The 21,122-nt window shown below is 38.6% G+C and overlaps 1 protein-coding gene across 2 annotated transcripts in view; it reads right to left on the reverse strand.

Moving 5' to 3' along the window:
• Positions 1 to 6,983: 6,983 nt before the first annotated feature.
• AGPS (alkylglycerone phosphate synthase) overlaps positions 6,984 to 21,122 on the reverse strand; it is a 43,632-nt gene continuing 29,493 nt past the window's right edge. The window contains exons 15-20 of one of the 2 annotated variants that reach the window (XM_088527038.1): positions 19,665 to 19,734; positions 18,810 to 18,871; positions 17,286 to 17,375; positions 16,741 to 16,840; positions 15,695 to 15,752; positions 6,984 to 9,570 (exon numbers count right to left, since the gene is read on the reverse strand). In XM_088527038.1, coding sequence (XP_088383164.1) covers positions 9,449 to 9,570; positions 15,695 to 15,752; positions 16,741 to 16,840; positions 17,286 to 17,375; positions 18,810 to 18,871; positions 19,665 to 19,734 — 502 coding nt within the window. In that variant the 3' untranslated portion in view covers positions 6,984 to 9,448. The remainder of the gene's footprint in view (positions 9,571 to 15,694; positions 15,753 to 16,740; positions 16,841 to 17,285; positions 17,376 to 18,809; positions 18,872 to 19,664; positions 19,735 to 21,122) is intronic. The other variant, XM_088527039.1, reaches the window with a different exon arrangement.

A 21,122-nucleotide genomic window follows, 5' to 3' on the forward strand; every position in this document is an offset into this window, starting at 1 on the left:
ATACTCAAGTCATTGTAATACACTGGTTAAAAGCAAATTCAATTGCAGCTTCCACTACACGGAAATTCTCTTTCTTTCCCCCTCCTTTATATGCATTGTTCTCAAGAAGCAAGGACTGAAATTGCACAGCTCTTCATAACTAAAATGTGAATGTCTGTATCAACATTTCACAGTCACATGTTTCGAAGTTGATGGAAAGGGAAGAAAAGGAGTCCTTTGAAAAACAGAAGTATATGATACGCCAATGGCGCATAGCAGCAGCACAACCCAATAGGTAGAACCCAAGCCCCCATTTTAAAAAGCATTACACACATTCATTGAGCAAGCAAAATTTAGAAGAAATATGTTAAAGGACGAAACCAAAAATCACTCAAAAGCTCCAAAATCAAGTGATGTTAGAGCACAAAGACACATGGCAAGCACTACCCTTGCTTTGCAGCAGAGAACAGGTTCAAAGAAAATTCTAGGAGCAAAACAATACTCTTGTTTTTTTCTCTTGAAGGCATTAGGAGCTTTCTATGAACGATGCTGTTATATTGAGCTAACCAGCATTACTTCCCCATGAACTTTCTCAGCTCCGGTTTATTAACTCTTTCAGCACTCTTTTTCTTCAGCAGAAGCATATAAGGCTTTGCAATACCAACAAAACAGCAAATATTATCCAAGGAATCAATATAACAGATCTCCCCTTGCTTTTTACAAAAAGAAATACAACTCATGGCCACATACATCTTCGCTCCTGACTCTCCTGTGCCCCAAACCCTTCCCTGCTGATATCACTGCCAGCAGAGCTGAACATGCCACAGCGCTGCCACTTCAGGGCACCATCTTGGGTCCTCTGGTGTCACCAGCGCAGAGGGGAAGGTCTCAGGAAATGGCCGCTCAGCCCTGTTCAGCCCACCATGGGCTTCCCCCTGCTGTTCCCAACTGCTCCTGCCCCAAAATGCTACATTAGCACCCAGGAACTGCACTTGAACAACAGGGAGCTCGCGGGCGCGCGGTCTCACCTCAGCACAGAGCGCTCCCCACACGGCGCTGCTCTCCAGCAGATCCTCCAGCCTGGCCGTCGCTCCCGGCCTTCATGGCGCTCACACCTGTTGGCAGGCAGCCCAGCAGGTTCCAGGTGTGCAGTTGGGCAGCCTCTTCTCCCCTCCTTCCCTCTCCTCAGATGGAGGGTGGCTTGGGCAGGGCCAGAAGCCCTGTAACAAGCAGGATGCCCACAGCTGGGCAACCCAATGTGGCAGGAACCAAACTGGAGGCACTGGCAAACACAGCTCACCACGCTTGGAAGAAACCATGACAGGCAGTCAAGGCGCAGTAATTCTGGTTGTTTTCAAGTTTACATCCAAGTTGTGGGCAGCCACTGTTCCTGGGGCTCACAGAAAGTGCAGGCCTTGAGTTTATGCTTCAAGATGCCAGGTATCGGCACCACACACAGGGCTGTGCACTGGGGCTGCAGAGGTACAAGCAGGGCACCTCCACAATGCTGGACCGTGTATTCCTCAACCCACTTGCCCTCAAGGAGGCTTGCACTTAGTTTCTAAGTGCTGAATCTTAATGCTGCAGGTGTTGCTAATTGCAGACACACCCTTCACTATCAACTAGCTGCAGGTGTTTTAACTTCGCTGGGCACTGGCTGCTCTGCACGTGTAGCATATCAGGCACTCCATCCTAAACAAAGCAAAAACATCCCCAACCAAAACTTTTGCTCTTCTACTTTTTTTTAATTAACTTTTTTAATTTTTTTTTAAAGCAGTGGATCACACTGAGGCTATCCTTTCTGCAACAGCCACAAGGATAATTTTGGTTTTAGTAACATAAGTCACACTGTGATGGAAATGGGGTAGAAGCACCCAGCACTTGCTAGGAGAGTTAGAGGGCCAGCCTGCAAATATTTGGCACTAAACACCTGAATGCTGACAACTAAAGCACAGAGATATAGGGGAAACCTTATAAAAGAACATGAAATAAGGTCAATGTTTTCTTCATGTCCACCAAGCTGCATACAGTTCGACAAATGAAGAGACATAGATTTCCTCTCATCGATCTTAAAACAGTACTAAATTTTAGCTAAGGCAGCAGATTTGTTGCCATCCTAAAATTTACTGTTTCTCTACAGTAACCAAGTTCCTTCTGCTCGGCTGCTGCTGCCAAATGTTCATTTCAGGGTAATTTAGCCGAAGAAGCAAGACACTGGCTCGCACTGCCCTTGCTCTGGTTTCCCAGTCAGTAATTCTCCTTGCTTCCTGGACACTATTTCATGTGCTCCGAGTCAGACAACAGACAGGCGACGTCGTACAAAGAGGCTTTTATTGCGCGCGCTGACAGGCCGCGCCGCTTGCTGAAGCTTTGCAGGTGGGAAGGCCACAGGCTGAACTGCAGGTTGCCGTTTTAACCTCATGGCCATGCCAAAACTCTTCCCAAAAACCCTTTCTCAAACCTCTTGTACAGCAGTCACTCGTGTTCTCCGTCTAAAACTAAAAATCCTGCTTCCTTAACTACACACGAATAACACCACAGTAGGAACACACACTTGTTAAGCCAGTGCAACCCTTCATTGAGAGGGCTTTCTTCATGAAGAGGCTGGAACAACAGCCAGTAGGCCCGCCTCACTGATGGCTCCTACCAGCATCTTTTTTCTTCCCTCTTTTCCCCAAAACCCCTTTTGTGGGTTCTCAGCTCCCTGCAAGCTCTCGCTAATGGTACATTTTAAAGGAATCTCCTCTGTGAAGTAGAAGCTACCACCCAAGCTCCATTTGAGACACACTCTAGCCTGAGTTCCAGAAAAATCCCAAGGAAGCCAAGTCTGTTCTGACACGCTCCTGTGCCAGAACACTGACTGTAAAATAGCACCAAGAACCACCCAGGAGGTCATGGCAGTGCTAAGCATGAACAAAGGCAAGACCTTAGTTTACTAAAGGAATCTTTTATCAAAAACACTAACTGGAAGTGTTATCCTGTATTTCCAGGGGCAGCAGTACTGAAAAGGCCAGTTTGCAGTGCCTTAGCCTTGTAGTTGACCCATTCATTAAAATATTTTCAAGCTGCAAGAAAAATTGCTTTTAATAACTGGAGAACCACACAGTAGAAAACACTGATCATTTGAAGTGGAACGAACACCAATGAGTTTCTCCCATAGAGAATTCATTTTTCTACCACTTGGGTTGTTTAGTATTAGGGCTGAACTAACATTTCAGCTACTTGCCAGTACAAATTAGGGTTGCTTAACTACACCACTGCCCATTTTCCACCATAGCTTGTGAAAACTTAATATACTGAGACTTGCAGCCCTCGAAGTTTGGCAGGAATCATCCACAAAGCTCTAAAGATTTGGTGGAGACAAAGGTATGAATAAAAATAAAAATATATAAGAGACTTCATATGCTTTTTTTCCTTAAAAAAAATAGGCTAAAACCCCAATCCTCCCATCTATATGGGCTCTGCACTCTAACTCTACAGAGCATTCAGATGTGTATGATGCCCAAGGCTAGTCAAAAAATACCATTCTAAAGCCTCAATTTTCATGCAGCATTCTCTTCACCCAGGACTTTCTAACATTTGCTTCCTAACATTAGCCAGATTTACTTTTTTTAATGACTGGCTTTTATTGCCCTATCTCTACATGTATTTATCCAGCTGGTACATATTTGTTAGGTAGGTGTACGTGTCACTTGACATTTCAGAGCAGCTTTTAACCCTTGCCTCTGGGCAGGCGGGATTTCCTGCACAGCCACGGTAATAGAGTGAAACAGGAAATACTGATGGCTGCTGCCACCGGCTGAGAGGAATAAAGGTCAACTACTCTATTTGTACCTACTCCCGGCTCCTCAGGCTTCATCGCTACCTTATCCTTGGCAATTCAAGACTGCTGTTCAACCACTTACCAATACCAATATCAATTTATCAATAGTTAAATGTACTTGTGTCCTGTTTGTGCACTGATCTATCCAAATCAACTTTTTAGGGAGTTTTCAGCATTCGGTGCCGAACCTCCTTGGAGTACATTATAATGCTCCTCTTTGTCTTCACACCGCTTTGAATATTTGTGTTGCTCAACTAGTCCTGACTGGTGTGATGGCAGCATCAGATATCCCTGTCCTCAAAGTGCCATGGGAATGGATCGAAGCTCTTCCAGTTATCTGAAATGAGAGCACCTTTACTCAAAGCCCTATCTTTATTACAGCCATTTAATATTTTATTTTGTAGTAGCACTTTGGGAAGCCAGCCACACTACAAGCCATGTGATATTATATATGAACTGCACAGTTGTAAAAAAGAAAGTCATTTGACATTCTTCATTAGAAAATATAGTTTAATTTTAAATGAATTTTAAACAAAGACTAACATTTATCACTTTTCTGATTTCTGATTAGATCTGAAGTCCTAGAAGCTTATACTTTACACAGTTACAGTCACAGCATCAGATTGTGTCCATCATCATATACACAAACAGTTTCATTTCTCTGATCCATACTCCCATTTCACAGAAAGGCAGCTGCTGTGATATACTTTACAGCACTACAACCAATATAGTAATTCCAAAGCTGTTATTTCCCCATGCTTTTATCATGAAGGCAGGAATGGCCTGGATACTCCCAAAGAGGATCATTTTACTGGAGTTCCTGAACAGTCAGCTGAAACAAATTTAGCTTTATTCTGAATCAAAATGAAACATTCATAAACTTTCCCATAAAAAAAAAAATCTGCTTTTCAAAAGTGCAAACACAACTTCATAAATGAAATTTCACAGCATTTCAGTAGAGGTACATATTATTGCAACCTGTATTGGTAAATACTGCAAGTAACAGTAAGAATTAAAATGAATTTCATCTTTTGGAAACAGTAAGTTTTAAATTTCAAACTGACAAGTGTTGATATTTTTCAAAGACAGTAAGCCAAATATTTTTGAAAAAGAGCTTTGACCAGCTCTGCACTTGAGCACCACAGGAAACCTCAAAGTCGACATGAACAAAGCACTGCCCTGCCAAGTACGGTCTCCATAACCTAGAGAAAGACATCAATTTTCTTTCAAAAGTAATGTAGAATTCAGAGTAGTTCTAGGACGAAGAAGCCAAGTGACAGTATCTATGCAGCTGCTAATTCAGATTGATTTTTTTTTTTTTTTTAAAGGCAGGATTTTGTTAGAAGTTTTTTAATGAGATTAATACAATCTGGTTCTCATCCTGAGAGTATATTACATATTGCCCAAGATCTCCTTCCTATAGAGAGTAACTAGACCTAAAAACAAGTAAAACCACCACATTTTTATGTTGTTAATGAGAGAAACATTGCAATACAATACCTAAATATCATGTAATTTTCTCCTTCCTGTGGAAAAATTATATACAGGCTTTGGATAATGCAACGTTGTCATTTATAATTCTACAAATTAAAGCACATCTTTACATCTCCTTTCCCCTGCCCACGCCGCCTTTTGCAGTTTTCAAATAACATGCATTAACAAAACTGCATTAGCATAAGACAATTCAACAGACCTTTCAGCAAGATGCAATTTCAGTCACTTTAGCTTAAAGTTTATTATAAACTTTATAGCAATGACAGAGAATTGAAATATGCTTCTGCTCATATGTGCAGATTTGCATACACAAAACTTCCAAATAGAGATTTACGGTACTTTTGCAAATAATTCCTATCAAATAGTTTTCTGCTGTTGCATGTCTAAGTCAGCTGTTGCAATAACTTAATACAACAGGTCTTTGAACAAGGGAAAGTCAATCAAGATAAGATGCCCTCCTGTGTCTGGCAGAGAGAGCTCTCCAAGAGCAGTAGAGAGTGGCTCTTGCTGACCAAATAGGGAAAGAGAAGCCTCTAAACTGGCCAATAAATTCATATAATCTATAGGCCAAGTATTGTTTTGCATTTTCTTCACTGAAAATTGAGTCTTTTTAATACTTCTATTTTGCCTTAAATAGAACCTCCCCCAAAAAATCTTCTATTAGCAAGTATTTTCAAATTAATTCTCCTTTCTCTCTACAAATGACAAAGCCTTCCTAGTGTTTTTCCTTAGGAGTTAACCACCAAGTTAAGATGAACCAATGTGACTAGTTAGGGGAATATATTTTTCAGTTTCAGCACAAAAACACATGATGGTTTAGGTCCATTTTTTTATTATTATTGTTAATGACATAAGATTTGATAATCTCTTAATATTAAAACTGTTTTACAGTTAGTCTCACACTGGAATGACAAACACTGTTTGGCTTTACTAGCAGAAAGCTTGATAAGCATACATTTTCCAAGACTGAGAAACAGATCATGTTTTTTGAATTTCAATGCTAACATATTCCTGCCTCTGTGATTGGTTTCGATTAATTTACATTGCTACAGAAGAACTATTTGGGCTGGCCTCTGTTCCCAGCAGTAAGGCAAAGATGACATCTCTAATATAATCAATATACTGTAAGTAGCAATATCCACAGTATTCTAGTCAGAAGTATGTTTTTCTTTCAGATCCAGTCTGTTAATTTTTCACATGTTTTTTGATGACATTCCCTTCAACTTTTATAGGGGTGTCCCTCTCCAATGTAAATACACTTAGCATTCAAGCATATTAATTCTGTATCTTTCTTCCCTTCAAAGGGAACAGCAGTAGCTGTGTATTTGCAAGTTGTGGCAAGTTTCAACAAAATTCTCTCACACATGGCCAAGGTAGTCAACCAGATGAAAGAGTTTGCTTTGCTAAGATACACTTCTGAGTCGCATGGAGTGAAGTCCATGTCTGAACAGGCTGCAGCCATGGGAAGCGTAGCCTCTGCAAGGAAAACAGGAGGAGCAGCATGGTGGAAGACTTCATTCACTACTAGGAGAGGGAAGATTTCTTTTAAAGGGGTGATGATTTGTGTATCTAGGTCTCCTGTACTTGTTACATATTTCTGTCTTCTCATTAAAGAATAAAAACAGCCGATGAAATGTGCATTTTAACTGTAGGATTTCACTAAGCTCTGAATAGTTCATATGGTAGAAAATTATTTAGGAAGACAGCTGTAGGGCAGCTATTAGAAAAAAATATCCATTACATTTGCAGTTAATCCTCTCTCTGGGGCTATCCTGTGTTGTAGCTGCAGGACTCAAGCTGTTATCTCACTTTCCTATAGTGAAACTGATGTGCAATGAAAATTTTTACTGCATTTTAAACATTTTTCAAAGCCACTGGCTATTTAAAGATTGAAAATAAAGGACATACAGAGTTTTTGGCTGTGAAACTTCAATAGGTAGGGGAAATCATAGTTAGAAGTGAAAGAGTTAGGGAGGAAGTTGCACATTAAGGAGTACTTTTAAGCACTACTATGTAGTACTTTTAAGTCAAAAAGTCAGTGTCTTAAGAGACAAGTGTATTTCTGAGTTATGCCACCTTTTTTAAGCTCTGCTTGTGCTGTCATTCTGCACAAAAGCTTCTGGTTATCTACACAACTTTTCAAAACTGATAATTCATGTTAGCATACCAAGCTTTCACTGAGGCACATAAAAATAAACATACCCTTCATATTTACCAGCTCCTAGAAAGGTCTCTATTTCACAGTGACACTGGTCAGCAGCAAGTGTCCAGCTGTGGCCAAGTGGTCACCGGGGTGCAGCATGCAAAACGAGGAAGTCTCCTGCAGAAACGTGTACAGATTCACCTTGCTGAGAGCGCCGCTGTGCACATATCGAATAAGGAACACTTAACCACGGTGCCAGGAGTCCCGTTGCTAAAACAGACTACAGATACCTACTGTTTTGGACGCTGCTGAAATATGAGCTCTGTGGGCTGAAATATTAACAAAAATGCAGAAGACAAGATTTTTTTTTTTATATTGAAATGTTGTGAAACAAAGACCATTAGAAATAAATCTAGCTGTATGACAAAGACCACATTTACATCCTATTTTATGACCTCTGGATCATAAAAGGCTTTGATTTGGTATCTTAACTGCATGCATTTTAAAATGATGTTTTGACTGTCCATGATTCTTAGATGATTTTAATTACATACTTGAAATTTAAACAGTTTAAGTTGTTTGATATGCTCTATTTTTCAAGCATGTGTATTATATTTTTTATGGCATATTACCAAAATCAAGAATTAATTAGACAGTATCCTAAAATAGTTTAAAAACAGAATTGCAATTTTATCTTTTTCTCCTTGTTAAGGGCACTGCCAATACAAAAGATGCCCAAACTGTCACTACAGAGCAGTGAAGCAGTTGGGTAAAGACAGTATCCTCAAAGGTTAGTCTGCAATTTGTTTCTATCCTATGTGATCATATACTTTATCAAAAAGTTGGATAATTTGCTTTAAGAAAAGAACCCACCTTAAAAATGGATCATGAGTATTGACAAATAGTTCTAGTCTGTTTTACTGATTAAGATTCAAGTTTCAATGTAAAAATGTTTACTCATATTGTACTTATCAAGAAAAAAATTCCTAAAGTTAAACGGACAATTTCATTTGTGGCTACTGGTGACGTAAACAATTCATAAAGCTCATAGGAAACTGTACAAAATTAAAATGGAAAACCTCACTTTTAGGATGACAGCATGTTGTCCACTTAAGCTTAGTAAAACTGTTGAGACTGTTCTAAAAGACAGTGCTAGGCAAACAGTTTCATTTGAATAACTAGATTTTTTTTTTTTTTTTTTTTTTTTACTAAAAAAGACTATTTTGCATCTCTGCAAAACAAAACAAGAGCAAAACCATACACATAAGGACTGTAGTACAGATGAAGGCAGAGTTTTGTGTTACAAACCTGTTTTCAACATAACAGTGAGAAACGTCCATTGTACAAAACGTAGTGACTTACCTAGGATTAATTTAAGCAGATTATCCCAGCAATGCAAATACAACTCAGAACATACCAATTTTAAGATTCTTGGCAGAGCTAAGGTGGGAGCTTGACTTAACACTGTCCCTTTTCGATCAAAGCCTGCATTTGTGCTTTAAAGGGCTGCTGGTTAAAGTCTACTACATACTTGATTCTTCAGCACAAGCACTCTTTGGTGTAATCGCATCTCTCCTAGCACATTTCCTCTGGCAAGGGGCTGGGTTGAGCAGCTGCTTCTGCAGACAACACTGTTGTCAGACTGTTCTCCTTGTAGGGGATGCTTTAGTAACAAACAGCTGGCTGCATCCAGCATGGAAGATACTTCCAGCTGTGCTGCCCAACCCAACTTGGAAAGCCAAATTTGCATTTCCTGGTTGGCAATATACTTTGATGTGCCCAGTGGGTTGCTCAAGAGCTTAAAAGCACTGTAAGTAAAAATCCATAAACATTAACAGTGAATGAAAGCATTCATTCCACTTTATTGGAAGGGAAAAGACACAGTAATTAATATAGTAGTCTTAAAGTTTAGTCTATGTTATATTTGATTACTGGGATATCAGTACAATGAAAATGAAGGAATTTCAACGGCAATTTTTAAGTTTTAGTATATCATGTAGTACGGCGCTTTATAAAAGGTTTTTGTTTCCAAAGATGTTATTGGGGTCCACATATTCTTTAACAGATCTCAGCATTCCCAAGCCAACATCAGAGATGCTCTCCTTCATCCAGCGCTTCCGCAATTTGCCTACTGGAAAAACAAAAACAAAGCCTTTCAATATATGGCAGGATTCTAGGAGCCAATCAATCTTGTGACCATGAATGAATAAACACTGCATGATAAATGCTTTTATTCAAAAATGAGAAATGTTTTGCTTTATTTGATTTATTGAGCCCACCAGACTATCAAGCTCATTAAGCTCAGCATACTCCCAGAGGAAGCCTGTGTTCCACACTGCCTACTTTCTTTAGGAACTATGAAATTTAGATGAAGCTTAAGCTGAGATCAAATGTTCTATAAAAAATACTGAAGCTGAAAAAAGAGTAATTATAAGTTTTAAAAAGCCAAACACTTCTAAAGTAGAAAGCTGCGAAGACTATTAAAACTAGAATCCCATACTGCTTGATTCCTTTCAGTAAGCCAAATAAGAATGAGAACTTACTGCCAGAAACAGTTTAAATAACTAAAAATTGCCTTCTAATGACAAGACAAAGCCTGGCTTTCAATCAATAAAACATCTTATTTCATTCAAAATTTCTACAGACTGACACTTACACATACTATTTTACATAGGAACTTAGTTTCCATGTTAAAATTGATATTCACAACATACCATACACAAAGCACAGCTTAAACACTACAAGTCTCTCAATAGTCTTGTTACATGGCCAAGCATTCATATATTAACCAAGTCATCAGCTCCGATTTAACAGATCATTCAAAACGGAGGACTTTTTTCATTAAACACAGTATAGCACTTAGCTTGTCAGCCTAAACCACAGTCCATTTATCAGTATGATGTGATATAGTAAAAGATTGAGAGGCAGGTGCTTTAAGAGTATCTGAAGCTAAATTCAAGCCATCTTTTGTATCCTGTTCTCTGGGTAACCATCAAGCTGTCATCAGAATAATAAATTACAGGGACACCTCTGGAGAACAGAGCATATTTGTTTATACCTTAAGGAATATGAGCTAGTCACAATGCCAACTGAAAAAGCAAACGCGAGAAAGAATGAAATGTGCAGTTTGGTAAGAAACAAATATTGCCAGCCCACGTGTCAAGAGCAAAGATCATAACTGAAGGACAAGAGCATCTGTCCTGTGGTAGGGGCTATATCTGCATTTTGGGATCCGGCTCCAAACAATCCCCATCTGTAAATACACCAGCACTACAGTTTGATTATCTGAGCAAGCTGATCTAGTTGAATTTTATGTGGGGATGGTTTAAAGGAGAGGAAAAAAAAAATGTGGCTTGACCATCACCGCAAGTCAGTGACATCCAGCTCTTGCACAAAAAGCTGAAGAACAGTCGTTACCATTCTCAACTGCTATCTGTAATATAGTTTCAGCGAACATGTCCTGTGGTTATGGATGTAATTGTCCTGAAAAGGCTGCACACAACTGCTCCAGCAAGATGGAGCACATTAGGAGCACAGCAGGACGCCCCGCAGCCAGCGCGCGCCTCTCCCGCACCTCCAGCCATGAGGCAATTCCACGAGGGGCCGAGCCGCGCGCCGGGCGGCGCCAGCCGGCGCTGCATGCTTAATGGAGGCGCTCACCAAGTGCTGCAAAACAGAAGGTGCTTGGAGTGCATCATTAGTTCTGTCAAAGTGATAATTTACACATCTATCTTGTCAAATTTTCTATGGTTTATACTTTTACAATAATAAATCTAACATACATTTGATTAGCGAACTGGAAAGAAAAAAGCTCTACTACAGATAGCCGTGGTCGTTCACGGACACGTTCAATGGAAAGATTTTAACCCCTTGATAACAGCAGGTTGAGCCCCAGCCTCCCGCTGCTCACATCCATGAGATGCATGTGGATGTGTCAGCAGCAGCACATTTTGGTATCACAGGGTTAAAGACTTGAAGCAATCCTGCCCTGAGTGCTAAGCTGGTCCATCTGATTCCACAGGAAAATGAAAAGCTGAGGCTTTGTGCAGATGAGGCACCATGCAGAAAAGCAGTCTTTGTGTTTGTTTCACTTCAGGTTAGCTTCAGAATATTCTGTTCCTCCTCAGTACAGTAACCCAATTAGAAAGAAAAAGGAAGAGGAGAATTCCATAACAATAAGAGACACGGCCATGAACAAAAGATAATTGCACATGACAGAGCTTGTGCTGGAAGAACCTGGTATGTGGTTGCATTTCACCAATCTACTCTCTGCAGCCACTGGCATTACAGTCTCTGCCACAGATGCCCATTTCAGAGCACACTGGACAGGCAGCTTGCTGCCTGCCCACAAAAGCAGCCAGGAGGAGAGGAGAGCTTGGGCTCATCAGGGCCATGCTCACTCATATCTGAGGATGTGTCTGGGTGGCTGCAAGATCTGACTGCTTAGGATTCAATTTTCTTCTTTTTTGAACAGGAATTACTTGAGCACATAAACAAGCTTGTAAGGGAACTTTAGTGGAGCTTAACTACAGGTACCAGAAATACACTCTTATAAATCCATTTTATGCGGATAGTGTTATCTCAGCTGAAACAGGCTCTAGTGGCCCCAGACTTCCTCTGCTCCATCCTTTCAACTCGGAGGCAGTTGCTGCAGAACAGCTCTGCAAGAGGAAGGAGGGATGGCCGCTTGGGATGGATGGGGCTCTTGACTGCTACATGCTCTTCTTGAAGTTGGCGCCCTATGGGGAGCATCTTTCCCCTCCTGGAAATTGCTTAGCAGGATATTACTTTTCCAGAGAGCTCTGCAATTCACTGAGAAAGGTCAGCACATTAATTAATCTAATACTGCAGTAAAATGGGACCAGTATACCTGAGGCCTTGTCTGATACATAATTAACATGCCCAATCACTGTCCAACATCTGGCATCAAACAACTGCTCCCAAATTCAGTGTTGATGACTCAAAATACTCTGCATTTGCTTAGCAAGAGGTATCGAAGGTAACAATCCTGGTAAGACTTTCAGCAGGCCAAGGAGGAAAACCCCATACGAGTGATTACAGTATTTCATACGACAGGGATTCTTGGTGTCCGACTCGGAAGGGTCAGTTTCAATGCCTCATGCTAATCAACAGAGCAAGCTGCAGTTAACAGATCAAACGTGATCCACCTCCAGTGTTTAACTTGCAAAAGTAAAAGGATACTTTTTGTGTGCAAAACAAGAAAGTGTCCAACTGCCCTCCCCCAAAGGGAATTTTATAATTCCAGATTTTGTGATTTGTGAGGGTTATTTTACAGCTGAGAAAACAAACCTGCAGGTAATTACTGCAATGTACAACTAAGCCATGACCCCTTCACGATACAGAAGAACTGCAGTGCCAAACATGCTTTTATTTATATATAAACTGCCAGGAAATTGATATTTTACCTGTGGAGTGAGCCTGCACTAACAGTTATCCTGGTCAGCCGCTCCAAGAAGAAAAAAATAGTTGTATTGACTAGGTAAAGGAAGCTTCTTACTCAAATCAAAAGGTCATATAATTGTTTCCTTAAGTAACCATTTCCTAGAACACTTCTTCAAAGGAAACCATTTCTCATTCATTTTAAACTGTTCTTTAGCTCATTTTACATGGCTACTGAACTTGACAATACAAAAGGATCTGACCCAAATCCAGCCAGCACCCTTCTGATGCTGGACTTCAAAGAGAAACATTTCTGTTTATACATCAGTCCTACCTAGTGATACTTCCTCAGCGAGTGTTATTCCATGTATGCCACAAAATACCTATTTTTTAAAACAAGAATTCAATAGCACAAGGTAACATTTCATAGACATTGTTTTAGGGCCTGCCATTATAAGAATTTTTATTTAAATTTGTATCTTTAAATCTGTCCTTTCCAAAGTTGCTTTTCTGGTGAGAGGTACCTATGAGCAGACCATGAGACCGTGGTAACCTTGCCATGCCCAAGAGTCTTCCTGAGTATAAACCCTGTTTGTTACATCACCTACAAACATGCCCTTAAATGCAGAATGATAAAGTTAAAGTAGGAAAATCGCTCATGACACGTTCAAATATATAGACTTAATTAATACTCGGTGTTATATTGAAAGGATAAACCCATTATACAAATGCATACTTCTAGCTTTGTTGCGACCTCTTGCCTGTATGAGATTTTCTTGCTGTAAGAGGTTGGTATTCATATACTCTGCTAGCATATCCTCTTAAAAAAAAAAGGTAGCTATAGCAAAGTATGATATTACGTATTGCAGGCTAGTCAGGTGCAATACATTAACAAAGAGAAAGGCCTGATTTTAAAAGCGCTATTTTAAGTTTTAAATTTCAGAAGCGTTCACATGTGCATGGGGAAAATCTCGTAACATTGCTAACTTTTTCCTGAGTATTGCCACAGAGTTACAGCACTTTTCATTGGTGCAGGAGTTGGAGATAATATAAAATAGAATCCACATTAAAATCTCTTTAGTTATCCTTTATAAAATTTTATCACAAATTTAGTTCTCCTTGTAGGAGGTATGGGTTTGCCTGAAATTAGTATTTACCCAGATTTAAACCAGAGCTTAACAGATACCTAAAACTGACATATATGACCATGTCTTCACTCAAGAAGTATATCAAGATTGAGTTAAGCAGGCTTTGTATTTTCTATAGCCTCAAGTCCCAGACTACATCTGTTTTCTTTGATACACAAAACCAGAGTTAAAATAGCTCCATTTATCACAGCATGATTGCAGGCAGACAAACCAGTCTGTCTGTTTCCAGATAGTGAAAACAACAGTTATTAATCACAATTACAAGACAAATAGTAGAAGAAATTGCACCAGTATTTTTCTTTTACCCTACACAATACACCAGTGTTAGCAGTGCTAAGCGTAACAAGGCCTGAAGGTCAGTAAATAAAAGCAATACCTTTAGACTAATTCTCAGTAGCAAATTTACTACTAAACACAGAAAAATGGATCTTGCACATTGTACAAAGTGCCCTGGCAGACAAAAAAAAAAAAAAAAAAAACCACTCTTTAAAGCAGAAAATATTTATCAGGAAGGACAATGCAGTTGGAATTAAACAACAAGAAAGTTTCCCCGTGTCTGTCGAGTGAGAAGTCCACGGGTGCAGCAACAAGCAATTTCTTTTCTTGCCTAACACATGCTGTAAGAAGCAAGGTTTTATATGGTGCACTCAAATGCATTTAATCATATGACCAGCTACAGCTGCATGCAAGCTAATGGATGAAATACTAGTCACAGTATAATACAGGTGCCACAGCAGGGAAGAGCACCAGAGCAGACTGAGGGGGAAATTCCATACCTCATGTGCAAGAACTGACCAGTCCACTATCATACCACACTAAAAATTCCATCAGTGGATAATAAAAGCACACTAAATACCAGTATTTTTTTCCCCTGCATGTTAACAGAGCCTGAGTCACCCAACCCCTTCCTATTCTGGTATTCCTGAGGCAGAGACCCTTAAAACTTGTATTAAGGTTGTACATAGAAAAATAGGTCTAGCTATAAATCTTGAATTTCAAGATGTTCTCCAAGTCCAGAAAGTCACTAATATGTTTCAAAACAGTCATTTTGCTCTCTAGTTTTTCACCATGCAAAACTAGACTGAAATTTCCAAATTAAATCAATTTTAAAGCATTAGGCTTTTTAATTTTTGCTCTTAATGGTGACTGGGCAATGCCCAAAAGAATAGAGAGAAGATAAGCATGTTGTACAAATCAAGCTGAAGCCAGAACAAGTATTCAAGACATCTGAAATTACAGCATAATACAGGACATATGTAATCAAGTTTAATTAGGCTGTGTGGAAAAAAGCATATGTAAAGCATTAGGGTAACAGTTTAGGCATGATGGGTTTTTTTGAGTCAAATATTAAGGCAGTGTAACTTGTAAAGAGACCAGTAACTCAAGATAAATCATTCCCAAACTACAAGTAAGGAAGTAAAATCAGAAGTTAGCAGGCAGCAAGACGTATGTGAGCCAATGCTCAGATCAACTGTGCAATAAGTTGTAGCCTACAACATGGTCTAGTTCAAATAGTTTTTACCACATGCTATGGAACTAGGGCTAACCAGGTTAGACAAAAGCATGAGAAGTTCCCCGGAAGCAGGCTAAAAATTTCTCAGTAATTTCAATTAATATCCTTGAAGTATTTTTCAAATTCCATTAAGACTACTTTATACATTGGCAAATATGGCAAAACTGTAAGACAGAAAAAACTTGGAATTATACCTCCATGGTGATGTGACAGACTTCCTCCATTAGCAAGGATTTCTTCTCTAGCCGCCCTCTAAATTGGAAAGATAAGGTGCTTGTTCAACAATAAGTACACAAAATACATTTCACTAAAAATAAATACTTGATATCATACTCATTTACAAGTATAAAAACCTTTCCCAATCAGCCCTGATCATTAATAGACAGCTTCCAAAAAAATGGACACAGAAAGCTTTCCTAAGCATAGATATCATCTTGTCAGTGGTGGGTTTCATATAAAGATCCTTTCTTTTTTTTTTCCACCTGGAATAATGCATATAACCGTATCTGTGAATTTACAGATTTTTCAGTCTTCCTCATACTTCTACAAGAGAAGGCATACAGCAGCGTGAGCAACCTGCTAACTCCAACAAATGGTTAGAGCCAAGTATGAGGGAATTTCAATTAGCAAGTGCTTTAGAAGTATGATCGCCAGAGTCCCAAATTCAACAGCAGAGAATCTTGGAACCTGTAGATGCAGCTTTGCATCCAATTGCCAAGTTAACAAGAAACTTAAGAAAAAAGAAAAGTATCATATCCTCACTACCAAGAGTATTTCTCTGTAGCCCTGTTAATTATCTGCTAGTGAGTATATGAACCAGAAAATAGAAAACACTTTAGCCATATCCTGTTACATATACTAATCTTAAAGATGTAGAACCTGCCTTAGTTTCCCCACAACATACATATACCTTTCACCAGACTAAAGCAGTAACACTGGCTCTCCTGTGTATTCTTAGTAAGCTTACAAGCCCAAATAGGGCTTTTCTGGAAAGACTTATTCCAGAGGTTTTGGTGAACTAACTGTAAGTTTCTTTAACACAGCATAGTTTAGATTTTATCTGATCTTTGCTACCAATGTGCACATTTTCCCTTTGCTGCTGAACAAACACTTGATATCCCTTCTCCTGCATTTAATTAGCTTGGCCAACAGGTTTGAAATACATACCGTGGCAAACATATCATATATCATCTGCTTCTCCCCTACATCCCACTTTAAACATTGTTCATATATGAATTACCTCTATTTGTTCATAGACGTGAATAGGATCACTAATTCCCCTGTAGTTAAAGGCAAAGTAGAAGTAGACACATGCACCTGCATCGTAAGTCTGCGTCACCCTGTTAAAGAGGAGTACATTACAAGCAGAGCTTTAGCAATTAAACCAGCTACCTTGTAACACCAGGCAATTCATTAGATAATTTAAATTTAAAAGGAAGCTTCCTTTTTAAAGCTTTATGTCCTTTTTGCTCATATTTTGAGTGAATCAATGCTACGAATTCAAGATAAAGCTCTTCATTCAGTGTTTGTTTGACTCCTTGTTGCCTATAAGCAATAATAAATGTTAAAACTAATCAAGTGCCACTAATCCCTGGAAATTATTACTTTGCTATCTAATCCACTAGCAGAGTAGAGAAAGTGAGATTGTTAACAGCTGTACTAGCAGCTTCACCTTACCTACTATATAGCAAGTTTAATGACCTCTTTGCTAGTGCTAAAGTTTCTTAGTTATTAACAAATAAAAGACTCCAGAATAATGAATATTTAAGTTGGTGAGTAACTTACCTGCAGGTGGAAAAAGGAGCAAACTGAACACCTTTTTCTTTACATTCTCTTACTATCCTTTCTTTAACATTCCTACAGAGGTCTAAAACCCTATAAAAGAAAACAATAAAACTGAGTCTTAAGATGTCCCTTTATACAACTTCCTTGTAAAAAATGTGACCTTTAGTAATGTAATGGCATAAATTAGTAAAGCAGTAAGACTAAAACCACTGTTAAGCTAGTTTAGACTTTGCCCTAACAGTAAAATACTCCTAACTAGACTTGAGTATTATTATTAGTCCTCCTGTGTATCTCCTGAGCCGCAAGTTTAGTCTGAAGCAGGGCACTGAACACTGCTTTGCGTAAGAAAGAGGACTCAAAAAACATTAATAATATAAGTCTGAGATCATCTAATTCTGTATAGCTCTGTATATTTCTCTGTAAAACAGCCTGAAACATTTCACAAAGTATCTGGCAAAATGCAGCTCATTGCAGAAGATGAGAACTCCAAGGCCTGGTGTGCAGACCACATCTTTGGCATGTTGCAAGGCAAAAAAAACTTTCCAGCTGTGCATTACTTCACAATCTTGAAATGTTGTAATTCTAATACGGCAATAAGCTGTTAAAGCTTGTCATGAGCCATATATTTTTCTCTTCCCCCACCTCTCTTCCCCTTCTTCTCCCAGGATAGATCCAGGTGTGTCCCAAGCACTAACATACTTTAAATGTTTTCTTCCAAATAGTTTTGATGACCACTTGTTTCATTAGTACATTCTCCTACACAGATCTGAGGTGCTATGCATACTATATGATTTGGACTTTGACATTTTATACAGATTTAAATCATGTGGACTACTGATGGGAGTAATGCATAAGTAAAACATACCTATATACTATTGAAGAGTATATCAAGCTAAATATTTTGTTCCAGTATCTCCAACTAGTCTGTTACAGGGTAACTATCCGCTTTGAAAAGCTCAATAACCGTCACAAGTTTAAGCAGAAAGGTTTAAGTTGTGTTGTTGTCATGTGCTTCTCTACTATAGCTTGACAGGTAAGTTAAACAGGGTAGCTAAAGATCTTCACCTTGGGAATAATTCATCCTTTTGAGCAATCCTTTCCCTGCATTACAGCGGGGGGACAACACAGCTGTCCAACAGATCTGCATAAACTTAGGAGCTTTGTTAGAAACATTTCTGCTTGAAATAAACTGCCAGTTCCACACACATGTGGCTGCTTGAACAGATCTCTTATTGTAGTCACTCCTCCCATTCCCACTCTGGGCACTTTAAAATCCTGATTTTGTTACAGTAAGCTACCCCCTAAATAGAAATGTTATTGAATACCTGCCTATATTGTGCACACAAACCCCAAGATGTAATTTTCCAGCAACTTTAGCAAGAACATGCAGGTGCAACATTTTAGAGGCACATCAGCAAACCTTCACTATACATAAAACTAAATTAAGTTTCCTCATGTATGAGTTAGCAATAATTTGAATAAAATCAGGTACAAGTTTTCAACGGTTCTGAAGAATCAGGTTACCTATCCCAAGGAACAGATGTCTCAAATGATTCTCCTATTATATAGTAATCCAGGCCCAGGTCCTAATAAACAGAGAAAGGAATTTATCAATAACATTCACCATTTACATCTGGGATTACAGTGTAGGATACATAGTTAGTACTTCTTCAGCTTGATAATTTCTATGAGAAGCAGAAACAGTCCATCTAAAGAACAGCCAGGTGTCCCAGTTACAGTAGTTAGTAGTTATGGAAAGAGGGTTTTTCTTTCAATACACAAATGACTTCAGCATTTTGATGTCATGACCACAGACAAGCATCATTTTTCCTATTTAACCTGCTGACAAAGGTAGATTCAATGATTTGCTCCAAAGTGTAAGAGCAAAAACAAAACATAACACTCAATTGTTCAGAATATTCTGATAAATCTCTAAAAAGACAGTGGAACTTAAACTCCTAAGAATAGCTGCAGTCAGACTCATGTTAAATTTTCTTGATATTCCGATTCAAACCTTGGCCATAAGCCCAAAGAAAAAGACCTGAGAAAGAACATGAGTATTTTGACAGACATAAGATGAGACCCCCAACTTTCAGCTCATGGATGTTTTAACACTGACCTTGTTTATTTAGCAACTTGTCAGTGATTCTTCAAAATCATTCTCCCTAGCATTCACTAATAACACTATATTCTTAAGAGGTGCATAATTCAATGTTTTATGTTATAAACAAGCACTACGGAGTTAAAGATAGATAAATTTGAGATTATAACAAGGCAATTTGTGGTTAGAATTCGTAAAAGTATCTCGGAAAAACACATCTTTAAGTTTTAATATAGTAATTAACAGAAGTTTCAGTAAACCAACACAAGGTGACCTACCCGAAGGTAAGCAATAACAAATGTCAGCATATAACCTCTTTGTCCATTATCTTCTCCAGCTGCCAAGCCACTGCAATTAATGAAAGTTAAAGAGCTTTTCAGCAAACTATTCACAGGTTTCACAAAAGAATTAAAAAAATAGAAAAAAAAAATCAATACTTGAATCAAATACAGGAGCAAATTTAACCGCATAAAAACTACATGATCCCTATACTTATTTTGAAATGGCATTTTATTCCCTTCACCGAGATGCTCATGAAGAATGTTTGCTCTGGAAAGCAGAATCAAAAACAATTTCCAAAAATGTAGATTTCAGTAGGATTAACTTCATAGCAGATATCTGTAAATCAACATACTTTAGACTATTCCCTTTCACCAGCTCAGCTAAAATATGCCTGAAAGTACAATGATTTCTGCTCTGTTTCAGTGCAATCAACAACTAAAGCTGGACTGATGACAATTTATAATACAAAACCAATCTGTGTAGCAATGATTTAATAATTTAGAAACCTTAATCAGATTCTTTCAGCTTTCAGTAATCAGCTTAACCAGAAAATAAGGGTTAATTTCGATATTAAAATTGCTGTAATAAAGTTTCCCCCTTGAACAGTCTTCTGCATTTAACAGCAATATTTCTGCATTCGACAGAAGGCAGATTGCACCATTCTGAAGACTAGAGATGTTAACAAGGACAAAGATCAAACATCTGTAGATGATGTTTGTCTTCTGAGTTCGGTTTTGCCTTCTCCCTGTAACCATGGGGTAACTGCAGCAACATGTCAGACACCACTACTCTGGTACTAAAGGAAAAGGCACAGTATGTGGACAAGAGGAACACAGTCTTTGGTGTTCTATAACCTTTGCGATTCTATGATCTGAAGAACATAACTTTAAACAGTTTATTATACACTTACCTCAGTAAAGACCTAGTAAAGTGAAGAACACATCTAGAAATTAAACCTTTTCATACTGCAGACTGATATTAAAACTGTATTAGTTTAACACACTGTACTTAGACATCTTCTACTCATTATTCAGCTAAACAGATCTTTGGCCTAAATCAGTGAAGCCATTCCCCTATAAGCTCTTTAAAGAATAAAATGTTAACACAGTAACGACAAATCAATTTCAGAAGCATGTAAACCTTTATATATATAACTAGTTTCAAAGTATACTTAAAGATGTATTGCAAAGTTTAATAAACTGCTATGACTAATTTCTCCTACATCTTTTATAATTTAAATAGTTTAAAAACTGAAGCAGATTCAAGTTCTCCAATTTACACGAAAATTAATCTGTTACTTTACTCCAGTCTGCTGATCTGCTAAGAGCTGCTACACTTCATCATATAGAACTGCTGCACGCTCCTGATCTGGTAGAACAGTACCTTAAGACTGCCACTTAAACACAGTGAGGGTTTCTTAATTATTCGTTTTGCACAGATCTGTCACAGACAGG

Source organism: Tinamus guttatus, unplaced genomic scaffold (genome assembly GCF_059628265.1).
Source record: "Tinamus guttatus ecotype Peru unplaced genomic scaffold, ASM5962826v1 Tinamus_guttatus_pri_ptg000260l, whole genome shotgun sequence".
NCBI lineage: Eukaryota > Metazoa > Chordata > Aves > Tinamiformes > Tinamidae > Tinamus > Tinamus guttatus.